This window comes from Lampetra planeri, chromosome 81 (genome assembly GCF_965212315.1).
Source record: "Lampetra planeri chromosome 81, kcLamPlan1.2.h2, whole genome shotgun sequence".
NCBI lineage: Eukaryota > Metazoa > Chordata > Hyperoartia > Petromyzontiformes > Petromyzontidae > Lampetra > Lampetra planeri.
The window spans coordinates 863,926-876,062 of NC_136185.1; the positions used below are offsets into that span (position 1 = coordinate 863,926).

At 42.6% G+C, this 12,137-nt stretch overlaps 1 protein-coding gene and 1 pseudogene across 1 annotated transcript; both read left to right on the plus strand.

The window, feature by feature from the left end:
* The first annotated feature begins 1,598 nt into the window (after nucleotides 1-1,598).
* Nucleotides 1,599-4,093, plus strand: LOC144738288 (uncharacterized). Its single transcript, XM_078621295.1, is given in 4 exon segments — nucleotides 1,599-1,606; nucleotides 2,280-2,423; nucleotides 2,425-3,424; nucleotides 3,509-4,093. Coding segments are annotated over 4 exon segments (1,737 nt in total).
* A 3,345-nt stretch (nucleotides 4,094-7,438) lies between these two features.
* LOC144738289 (uncharacterized) overlaps nucleotides 7,439-12,137 on the plus strand; it is a 57,073-nt pseudogene continuing 52,374 nt past the window's right edge.

The following is a 12,137-nucleotide window of genomic DNA, read 5'->3' on the forward strand; positions in this document are numbered from 1 at the left end:
TAATGTGTTCAGATGAACGTATTCCTTTTAAGTTCCAGAAGTGTTCACTTATTTCAGGATGACAACAATGTTATACTTCTATAGATGCGTTGCTTCGTCTGGTGGTTGTATCATCGGGACTGGTAAATGTGTGGTGTTTATGTTCATCTTCTCACAGCTAATTGCGTGTTGAAGTTTATTCTAGACGTCGTCACGTTAAGGTGGTGCCTTGTAGTCCTATCGGACTACTTGTTGATGTGTTGTGAAGCGCAGTGGTTGTGTGTTGGTTCAATTTCTAATTTTACTCTCGTGGTTAAGTGGTTTTGTTTAGCTAAAGTTGGAGAAATACTGTGATCACAACTTTGCTCTATATTTTAAACATGTTCTTGAATTTTTTTTTATCATTGTGTAATAAATAAATAACTTAATAATAGGTTTCAAAGTGTGCCTGAATTGCACGTTCGTTGTTCTTGTGTTTGATGGCTTGGACTTCTGGACGAATGGCTTCAGTCGAAAAGGATGTCAATGGGGAAATCGACGTTTACGTGTTAGATTTTAAGAATATGTTTTAACTGTTGAAATTGGGAAATAATTTGCCCAGTTCCTTCCTGTTTGAGCAAGCGTATTAATAAATATTTCGATACGAGTGTTAACGTGAATTTTCTTGCAGATTAATAAAGACCTGAATTGTTTTTAAAGATGACTGATCGTACGTTATTTCAACCATATCCTTCCTTTAAAAAACACGGACGAGTAGACATACACACACAAGTGTGCTTATAAACACGACTGTCTATACAGCGGTGTGCATTCGCACACGAGTGTGCATGTGTCTCTACGAGTTTTAACTTTAATTTGCTTGCAGAACAATAAAGACCTGACATGTTAAAGATGACTAATCGTCCCTTTTTGCTACAATGTTCATAGCGAACACGTGTGGAGGCGAGTTTCAGGTGAAGCATCTCCAGCACACAAGTTGACCCTCACCTGGCAGCATCGTGGCTGTCCGCTGATCACACTCATGACGTCACACTCATGACGTCACACGCACGAGCTGTAGGGGCGGGGCTCTGTCCGCTCAGTGGCGCTGTTTTCATTAATTTAGCACCACGAGCGGGGAGTCTCATCCCTGTAGTTCCCTGTTGTGGTGCCGCATTCATCACCACGTTGCCCTCAATTCTTTGTGCTCAACACACACCCACACACGAGAGGACATAGCAGTGTATATGCATAGACGAATGTGCATACACACCGCTTTGTACATACAAACAGCTACACTACCGCTCCCCAAGTGTACTTACACTGCAGTGTAAATACACACACGCCTACAAGCGATTCCATTTCGATTATCAATAAAAGTGTATGACAGCAATCGTAATAATTTTCGTGGATTAAATTAAACAAATCACCTTGATTGTTCTGACGCGGTCATATCAACACAAGTACTTCAATATTTTTATAAAACAAAGTCAGCACGGTATAAACTTGCACCTCAAAGTCCAAATCACAATTTTAATACTGCAGTCTGCATCTTCCTGGTAACGCCATTGAACTGGCAGCAGTTTGCAGCACATTGCCGGGTGAATATTAGCAAATTCACAGGAAGCACGGACTTATGCATGGAGATGTAAATCTTTATTCAAACGGAAGCGTACAATTATGCAGTGCGAAGTACATACATATTAAGGTTTAATTGCAATGGCCAGATTTGCTAAGCTATGCTGCGACATATGCGAATTGTTAATGTAAAAATTAACAATTGAATGCAAAGTACATGAAAGGCCAGGACGAGAACAAAGGATTTGGATGCTAGAGGGGAGTTATAAGGGGCTTAAAATCAGACCTCAAGACCATTTCGAGAGAGATTTCACTGAGGATAGACGCTCGACTCCTCTCTCTGCAGATTACCCTTCTCCTGCGAGACCCAGCCTGGCGAGCCCGATTGCCTGGCGACTGGGAGAGTTCGTGGCGATCTCTTCAGACGGGTTACAGGGACATCGACACGCCGTGCATCAACAAGTAAGTGTCTTCGTTAGTGGATAAAACTGGTAGTCGCGTGTAGCCCGACTTACGAGACGTTACTGTGTGTCGGTTAGACGTTAGTGAGAGTTTGCTTTTTGGCGATTTGAGACAGACATCAACGCAGCTTAGAGGGTGCCTTTAACTCTCAACAACACCCGCGACTGTTACTCTGCTCTGAAGAATCAGTCACATGGAGCAGATACTCTCTCCACAACGCCACGCACACACGATTGCTCTGTTTGTTTGAAGGCATTTTCATGGAAGTAAGATCTTCACAGGCACCAGAAGACACACACGGGCGAGAAGCCATTCAAGTGCTCTGTGTGTGGGAAGGCATTTTCACTGAAATCAAATCTTAACACTCACCAGAAAACACACTCTGGTGAGAAGCCATTCAATTGCTCTGTGTGTGGGAAGACATTTTCACTGAAATCCAATCTTAACACTCACCAGAAGACACACGGGCGAGAAGCCATTCAATTGCTCTGTGTGTGGGAAGACATTTTCACTGAAATCCAATCTTAACACTCACCAGAAAACACACTCTGGTGAGAAGCCATTCAAGTGCTCTGTGTGTGGGAAGGCATTTTCACAGAAATCACATCTTAACACTCACCAGAAAACACACTCTGGTGAGAAGCCATTCAATTTCTCTGTGTGTGGGAAGACATTTTCACTGAAATCCAATCTTAACACTCACCAGAAGACACACACGGGCGAGAAGCCATTCAATTGCTCTGTGTGTGGTAAGACATTTTCACTGAAATCCAATCTTAACACTCACCAGAAAACACACTCTGGTGAGAAGCCATTCAAGTGCTCTGTGTGTGGGAAGGCATTTTCACAGAAATCACATCTTAACACTCACCAGAAAACACACTATGGTGAGAAGCCATTCAATTTCTCTGTGTGTGGGAAGACATTTTCACAGAAATCCAATCTTAACACTCACCAGAAGACACACACGGGCGAGAAGCCATTCAAGTGCGCTGTGTGTGGGAAGACATTTTCACTGAAATCCAATCTTAACACTCACCATAAGACACACACGGGCGAGAAGCCATTCAATTGCTCTGTGTGTGGGAAGACATTTTCACTGAAATCCAATCTTAACACTCACCAGAAAACACACTCTGGTGAGAAGCCATTCAAGTGCTCTGTGTGTGGGAAGGCATTTTCACAGAAATCACATCTTAACACTCACCAGAAAACACACTCTGGTGAGAAGCCATTCAATTTCTCTGTGTGTGGGAAGACATTTTCACTGAAATCCAATCTTAACACTCACCAGAAGACACACACGGGCGAGAAGCCATTCAATTGCTCTGTGTGTGGGAAGACATTTTCACTGAAATCCAATCTTAACACTCACCAGAAAACACACTCTGGTGAGAAGCCATTCAAGTGCTCTGTGTGTGGGAAGGCATTTTCACAGAAATCACATCTTAACACTCACCAGAAAACACACTCTGGTGAGAAGCCATTCAATTTCTCTGTGTGTGGGAAGACATTTTCACAGAAATCCAATCTTAACACTCACCAGAAGACACACACGGGCGAGAAGCCATTCAAGTGCGCTGTGTGTGGGAAGACATTTTCACTGAAATCCAATCTTAACACTCACCAGAAGACACACTCGGGCGAGAAGCCATTCAAGTGCTCTCTTTGTGCGAAGGCATTTGTAAGGAAGTCAGATCTTCACAGGCACCAGAAAACGCACTCGGGTGAAAAGCCATTAAATTGCTCTCCGAGGGAGAGAACATGTTCACGGTCATCTCCACGAAACAAGCATCAGAAGATCCGGAATGATAGGGAAGTGGAATCAAAAGGTGTAATGCAAAGTGCTGCAATGAGTCCTGAAAAAGATGCATCTTTTCATCCTATACAGGTGGATCCTGAGAGATGCCTAGATGTAGTGGATGTCATGATTCCTGACAACAATTCCTTTTTAGACCTCATGCAGTTGGATCCTGAGAGGTTGCTGGATGTAATGAGCCCTGACGACAATTCCTCTTTCGACCCCATGCAGGTGGATACTGAGACATGGCTGCTGGAATGGCTGGAGAGTCAAAGTTTTGAGTTCTTCTGTTAACTCTTGAAGTCCTGGAATGTGCATGTTTGTGTCTCTGTTAGATCAGTTAATAAGGTACGAATTATTATTTCCGTGATTTCCAGTACTCCAAGCTAGAGTGATGTTTCGGCCACAACGCAAGCAGCCGTCTTCAGGTGGAGAACAGGTCTGTCAAGTAGACAGAGTCATTCAGACTCTGAGTCATTCAGACTCTGTCTACTTGACAGACCTGTTCTCCACCTGAAGACGGCTCCTTGCGTTGTCGCCGAAACGTCGTGAGAATTATTTATTATGTTTTATTTTTATTATTTTCCTTTTACGTGACTTTACCGTAAGAACCAAGAAGATTAATCCCTGCAGTCACGAAAGCTTTAAATCGAAATAGAGTAATGTTGTGAATGCTCTATAATGTGTTTAGATGAAAGCCTTCCTTTTAAGTTCCAGAAGTGTTCACTTATTTCAGGATGACAACAATGTTATACTTGTATAGATGCGTTGCTTCGTCTGGTGGTTGTATCATCGGGACTGGTAAATGTGTGGTATTAATGGTAGAAGGTGCCATGCCATCTTCTCACAGCTAATTGCGTGTTAAAGTTTATTCTAGACTTCGTCACGTTAAGGTGGTGCTTTGTATTCCTATCGGACTACTTGTTGATGTGTTGTGAAGCGCAGTGGTTGTGTGGTGGTTCAATTTCTAATTTTACTCTCGTGGTTAAGTGGTTTTGTTTAGCTAAAGTTGGAGAAATACTGTGATCACAACTTTGCTCTATATTTTAAACATGTTCTTGAATTTTTTTTTATCATTGTGTAATAAATAAATAACTTAATAATAGGTTTCAAAGTGTGCCTGGATTGCACGTTCGTTGTTCTTGTGTTTGATGGCTTGGACTTCTGGACGAATGGCTTCAGTCGAAAAGGATGTCAATGGGGAAATCGACGTTTACGTGTTAGATTTTAAGAATATGTTTTAACTGTTGAAATTGGGAAATAATCTGCCCAGTTCCTTCCTGTTTGAGCAAGCGTATTAATAAATATTTCGATACGAGTGTTAACGTGAATTTTCTTGCAGATTAATAAAGACCTGAATTGTTTTTAAAGATGACTGATCGTACGTTATTTCAACCATATCCTTCCTTTAAAAAACACGGACGAGTAGACATACACACACAAGTGTGCTTATAAACACGACTGTCTATACAGCGGTGTGCATTCACACACGAGTGTGCATGTGTCTCTACGAGTTTTAACTTTAATTTGCTTGCAGAACAATAAAGACCTGACATGTTAAAGATGACTAATCGTCCCTTTTTGCTACAATGTTCATAGCGAACACGTGTGGAGGCGAGTTTCAGGTGAAGCATCTCCAGCACACAAGTTGACCCTCACCTGGCAGCATCGTGGCTGTCCGCTGATCACACTCATGACGTCACACTCATGACGTCACACGCACGAGCTGTAGGGGCGGGGCTCTGTCCGCTCAGTGGCGCTGTTTTCATTAATTTAGCACCACGAGCGGGGAGTCTCATCCCTGTAGTTCCCTGTTGTGGTGCCGCATTCATCACCACGTTGCCCTCAATTCTTTGTACGCAACACACACACACACACGAGAGGACATAGCAGTGTATATACATAGACGAATGTGCATACACACCGCTTTGTACATACAAACAGCTACACTACCGCTCCCCAAGTGTACTTACACAGCAGTGTAAATACACACACGCTTACAAGCGATACCATTTCGATTATCAATAAAAGTGTTTGACAGCAATCGTAATAATTTTCGTGGATTAAATTAAACAAATCACCTTGATTGTTCTGACGCGCTCATATCAACACAAGTACTTCAATATTTTTATAAAACAAAGTCAGCACGGTATAAACTTGCACCTCAAAGTCCAAATCACAATTTTAATACTGCATTTCCCTGGTAATGCCTTTGAACTGGCATCAGTTTGCAGCACATTGCAGGGTGAATATTAGCAAATTAACGCGAATTATGCGGTGAGATGAATATACGTATTCAGGATTAAGCTCAATAGCCAGAATCCACAAGTAATGACTAATCCCCTATATGCATTTCCCATAAATATGCTAAATTCCTATTGATATGCAAACTCTTGGAACCTCCGAGTTCAACCAGTCTACACAACAAAGGCTCATTCCTAACAGCGTGTTTCAGCCGCACCGAACCTCACAACAATAATATCCTCCCACCCTCAACCAGTATATATACAAGGACTGTTTTCTTGGAATTTCTCTTACTTGATACAGCTATCGTGCTGTGACGGTTCCACCTGAAGACGGAAGCTTGTGTTGCCTGCGAAACGTCGTGATAATTTTTTTATTATGTTTTATTTATTTTATTTCATTATTTCCCTTCTACGTGACTTTACCGAAAGAACCAAGAACATAGAGAAGCTCTGTTGCTAGATATGCAGATTGTAAATTCAAAAAATAACAATTGAATTTAAAGTTCATGAAATGCAAAGTCGAGAACGTCATCTTTCATCAATGCAACATCATTCCAAACGACCTCACCATTTGTGTGCTGGTGTCATTGACCCAATTCGATTGATACCTGTGACTTACAGCTTGCCACACCTTATGCCACGCTCCCACGCCCCCTTCATTCGTTTTTTGTTCATCAGAAGGAGGCACTCCCTGTTGTTTGCCAATCCCCTGCCACGATTAAAGTTTTGCAAAACAACCCCCTTCCTTCATTGACCGTGTTGAACGGTAACGCTGTGGTGGATGTGAGCAATTTCCCGGAGGGAAGGCTCGTAGCCACCACAGTGGCCCACGAGGTCTTTGGACGGGTGCGAGGGGCTGGTAACCCCTCAATACTCAATGCAATTAGCAAAAAAACTCGTCACAAATTTTAAATACGTGCAAAATATTGAACACATACACACTGGTGTATATACACACCGAAGGTCGTATGTTACAGACTAGAAGATGACGATTGTTTTTTTTTGCGTAACGTTATTATGAACCACGCTTTCGAGCTAAACCATTCAGATGATTATTCAAAGTTTATGACAGAAATTATAACAAAACACATTCCTTTGCTAAAAGCACCATGCTCAACACGAGTGTCCTTAAATATGTTTGTTAAACAGGTTCAGAACAGTATTAACTTGCACCTATTAGTCCAAGATGGGGCCGGCTAGTTTTTTTTGGCTAGTCCCGTGTGTGTTTGTTGTGTGAGGTGTCTTGATAGCAGTCGTTCTCCACTGTAGTCCTGGCATCTGCTGCTCAGATTCCTTCCACAGCTGTGGTCCCAGTGGCACCGTCTCTCCGGGGGGGAACCATGTGGAGTGTGTGTGTGACGTGTATCACGGGGTGTGTGGGTGTGTGCCTGGGATGTGTCACGGGGTAAGTGGGGAGCGGTAGTGCAGCGGTTAGCGCGCTGCGCTATGAACCTGGCGACCCGGGTTCGATTCCCGCTCACGGCCAACACCGCCAGTGACGATTATCTGAACCGGTCCTGGGCCTCCCCTAGGTCGACATTCGCGGTGACGTCACCACGACGCTTGTGCCAGGCCAAGTGCACCTTGAGGCTACCACGTGAAGTGTCGAACGCCCGCTGGCAGGAGGTCACGGGGCAGACCCAGCAGGTGCCACGGGTCGACTGACCGAGATGACCGAGATGACCGAGATGACTGGCTGATGCACCACCTGTGCCCCCTACTGTACCAACTTGCTGTGCTTTAGCCACCCGTTGTTGTGAGCGTCGCTCCTCTGCCCTCCGTTGTTGTTGGAGGGCGACTGCCTCCAACTGCCCAGTAGCGTCCTTCACGAACCTGCATCACCACCTCCACCACCTACACCTCCTCCACCTCCTCCTTTGTTTCGTCCTCCATCTCTTCCGTCGTGAGAATTATTTTATTATGTTATATTTTTATTATTTTATTACTTCCCTTCTACGTGACTTTACCGAAAGAACCATGAAGATGAATCCCTGCAGTTTAGAGGACATTGTCGGGTGAATATTAGGAAATTCACAGGAAGCATGGATTTATGCATGGAGATGTATGCAATTATTCAAACAGAAGTGTACAATTACGCAGGAGGATGTACATACGTATTAAGGTTAAATTACAATGGCCAGATTCGCTAAGCTATGTTGCTACATATGCGGATTGTTAATGTAGAAATTAACAATTGAATGCAACGTCCATGATAGGCCAAGTCGAGAACAAAGGATTTGGATGCTAGAGGGGAGTTATAAGGGGCTTAAATTTAGGCCTCAAGACCATTTCGAGAGGGATTTCACTGAGGAGAGACGCGCAACTCCTCGCTCTGCAGATTAACCTTCTCCTGCGAGACCCAGCCTGGCGAGCACGATTGCCTGGCGACTGGGAGAGTTCGTGGCAATCTCTTCAGACGGGTTACAGGGACATCGACACGCCGTGCATCAACAAGTAAGTGTCTTCGTTAGTGGATACAACTGGTAGTCGCGTGTAGCCCGACTTACGAGACGTTACTGTGTGTCGGTTAGACGTTAGTGAGAGTTTTGCTTTTGGCGATTTGAGACAGACATCCACGCAGCTTAGAGGGTGCCTTCAACTCTCAACAAGACCCGCGACTGTTACTCTGCTCTGAAGAATCAGTCACATGGAGCAGATACTCTCTCCACAGCGCCACGCACACACGGGCGAGAAGCCGTTCAATTACTCTGTGTGTGGGAAGGCATTTTTACAGAAATCACATCTTAACACTCACCAGAAAACACACTCGGGCGAGAAGCCATTCAAGTGCTCTGTTTGTTTGAAGGCATTTGCAAGGAAAGCAATTCTTCACAGTCATCAGAAGACACACACCGGCGAGAAGCCATTCAAGTGCTCTATTTGTGGTAAAACATTTTCACAGAAATCACATCTTCACAGTCACCAGAAAACACACTCGGGCGAGAAGCCATTCAAGTGCTCTGTGTGTGGGAAGTCATTTGCATGGAAGTCATTTCTTCACAGGCACCAGAAAACACACTCGGGTGAAAAGCGAATCAATTGCTCTACGAGGGAGAGGAAATGTTCACGGTCATCACCCCGAAACAAGCATCAGAAGATCCGCAATGATAGGGAAGTGAAATCTAAAGGTGTAATGCAAAGTGCTGCAATGAGTCCTGAAAAAAATGCATCTTTCGAAGCTATACAGGCGGATCCTGAGAGATCGTTGAATGTAGCGGATTTAACGAGTCCTGACGACAATTCATCTTTCGACCCCATGCAGTTGGATCCTGAGAGATGGCTAGATGTAGTGGATCTAATCAGCGCTGAAGACAATTCCACTTTCGACCCCATGCAGTTGGATACTCAAAAATGGCTGCTGGAGTGGCTGGAAAATCAAAGTTTTGAGCTGTTGAAGTCCTGGAACGTGCATGTCTGTATCTCTGTAAGATTAATTAATAACGTACAATTTATTAAATCAGAAATTTACAGCAATACTCCAAGCTAGTGTGATCATTTGAACAAATATGTTTGATTGCTCTGTGTGTTTGAAGCATTTTCACGGTTAGAATAAAAGCTGAATTCGAAAGTGATGTAATGAGATCTAAAGGAAATTCCACTTTCGACCCCATGCAGTTGGATCCTGAGAGATGGCTGGATGTAGTGGAGTGGCTGGAGACTCAAACGTATTGAGTACATCTGTTAACTGTTGCCCTGTGTATATTCGTGTCTCTTAGATAATTTTTTCAGCGATTTCCATTACTCCGAGCTAGAGTGATGTTGTGAATGCTCTATAATGTGTTCAGATAAAAGTATTCCTTGTAAGTTCCAGAAGTGTTCACTTATTTCAGAATGACAACAATGTTATACTTCTATAGATGCCTTGCTTCGTCTGGTGGTTGTATCATCGGGACTGGTAAATGTGTGGTGTTTATGGTAGAAGGTGCCATGTCATCTTCTCACAGCTAATTGCGTGTTAAAGTTTATTCTAGACTTCGTCACGTTCAGGTGGTGCTTTGTAGTCCTATCGGACTACTTGTTGATGTGTTGTGAAGCGCAGTGGTTGTGTGGTGGTTCAATTTCTAATTTTACTCTCGTGGTTAAGTGGTTTTTTTAGCTAAAGTTGGAGAAATACTGCGAACACAACTTTGCTCAATATTTTAAACATGTTCTTTAACTTTTTTTATCAATGTTTAATAAGCAAAATAACTTAAAATAATAGGTTTCAGAGTGTGCGTGGATTCCACGTTCGTTGTTCTTGTGTTTGATGGCTTGGACTTCTGGACGAATGGCTTCAGTTGAAAAGGACGTCAATGGGGAAATCGACGTTTACGTGTTAGATTTTAAGAATATGTTTTAACTGTTGAATTCCTATTGGGAAATAATTTGCCTAGTCCCTTTCTGTTTGAGCAAGCGTATTAATACAGATTTCAAATACGAGTATTAACGTGAATTTTTTTGCAGATTAATAAAGACCTAAATTGTTTTTAAAGATGACTGATCGTACGTTATTTCAACCCTATCCTTCCTTTAAAAAACACGGACGAGTAGACATACACACACAAGTGTGCTTATAAACACGACTGTCTATAAAGCGATGTGCATTCACACACGAGTGTGCATGTGTTTCTACGAGTTTTAACTTTAATTTTCTTGCAGAACAATGAAAACCTGACATGTTAAAGATGACTAATTGTCCCTTGTTGAAGAAGAAAAATAATAAAATAATAAAAATTAAACAATTGAAAAAAAATTTAAATTAATTGTATATGTTTTATTTTAATTAAATAATAAAACAATACATTTAAAACAGAATAAAATTACTTCATAAAATTATTTTATTATGTGTATTAATTTATTACTTCCCTTCTTCTTGACTTTACCGAAAAAACCAAGAAGGTTAATTTACTTGCAGAACAATAAAAACCTGAGATGTTAAAGATGACTAATCGTCCCTTATTGCAACAATGTTCATAGCGAACACGTGTGGAGGCGAGTTTCAGGTGAAGCATCTCCAGCACACAAGTTGACCCTCACCTGGCAGCATCGTGGCTGTCCGCTGATCACACTCATGACGTCACACTCATGACGTCACACGCACGAGCTGTAGGGGCGGGGCTCTGTCCGCTCAGTGGCGCTGTTTTCATTAATTTAGCACCACGAGCGGGGAGTCTCATCCCTGTAGTTCCCTGTTGTGGTGCCGCATTCATCACCACGTTGCCCTCAATTATTTGTACGAAACACACACCCACACACGAGTGGACATAGCAGTGTATATACATAGACGAATGTGCATACACACCGCTTTGTACATACATACCGCTACACTACCGCTCCCCAAGTGTACTTACACTGCAGTGTAAATACACACACGCTTACAAGCGATACCATTTCGATTATCATTAAAAGTGTATGACAGCAATCGTAATAATTTTCGTGGATTAAATTAAACAAATCACCTTGATTGTTCTGACGCGCTCATATCAACACAAGTGCTTCAATATTTTTATAAAACAAAGTCAGCACGGTATAAACCTGCACCTCAAAGTCCAAATCACAATTTTAATACTACAGTCTGCATCTGCCTGGTAACGCCTTTGAACAGGCAGCAGTTTGCAGCACATTGCAGGGTGAATATTAGCAAATTAACGTGAATTATGCGGTGACATGAATATACGTATTCAGGATTAGGCTCAATAGCCAGATTCCACAAGTAATGACTAATCCCATATCTGCATTTCCCATAAATATGCTAAATTCCTCTTGATATGCAAACTCTTGGAACCTCCGAGTTCAACCAGCCTACACAACAAAGGCTCATTCCTAACAGCGTGTTTCAGCCGCATCGAACCTCACAATAATAATATCCTCCCAAACTCTACCAGATACATACTCGAGTACACATATGCACTCCCTTGTACACACACCCACACATGAGTGGGCATAGCAGTGTATATACATAGACGAATGTGCATACATATACACACGAATGTACATATACAGGGGTGTACATACAGATATGCAACGCATTGTACATACACACGAGTGTACATACAAAGCATTGTACGTCAACTAGGATTGCGTTCCACTGCGACCACGCACGTTTGATCCTA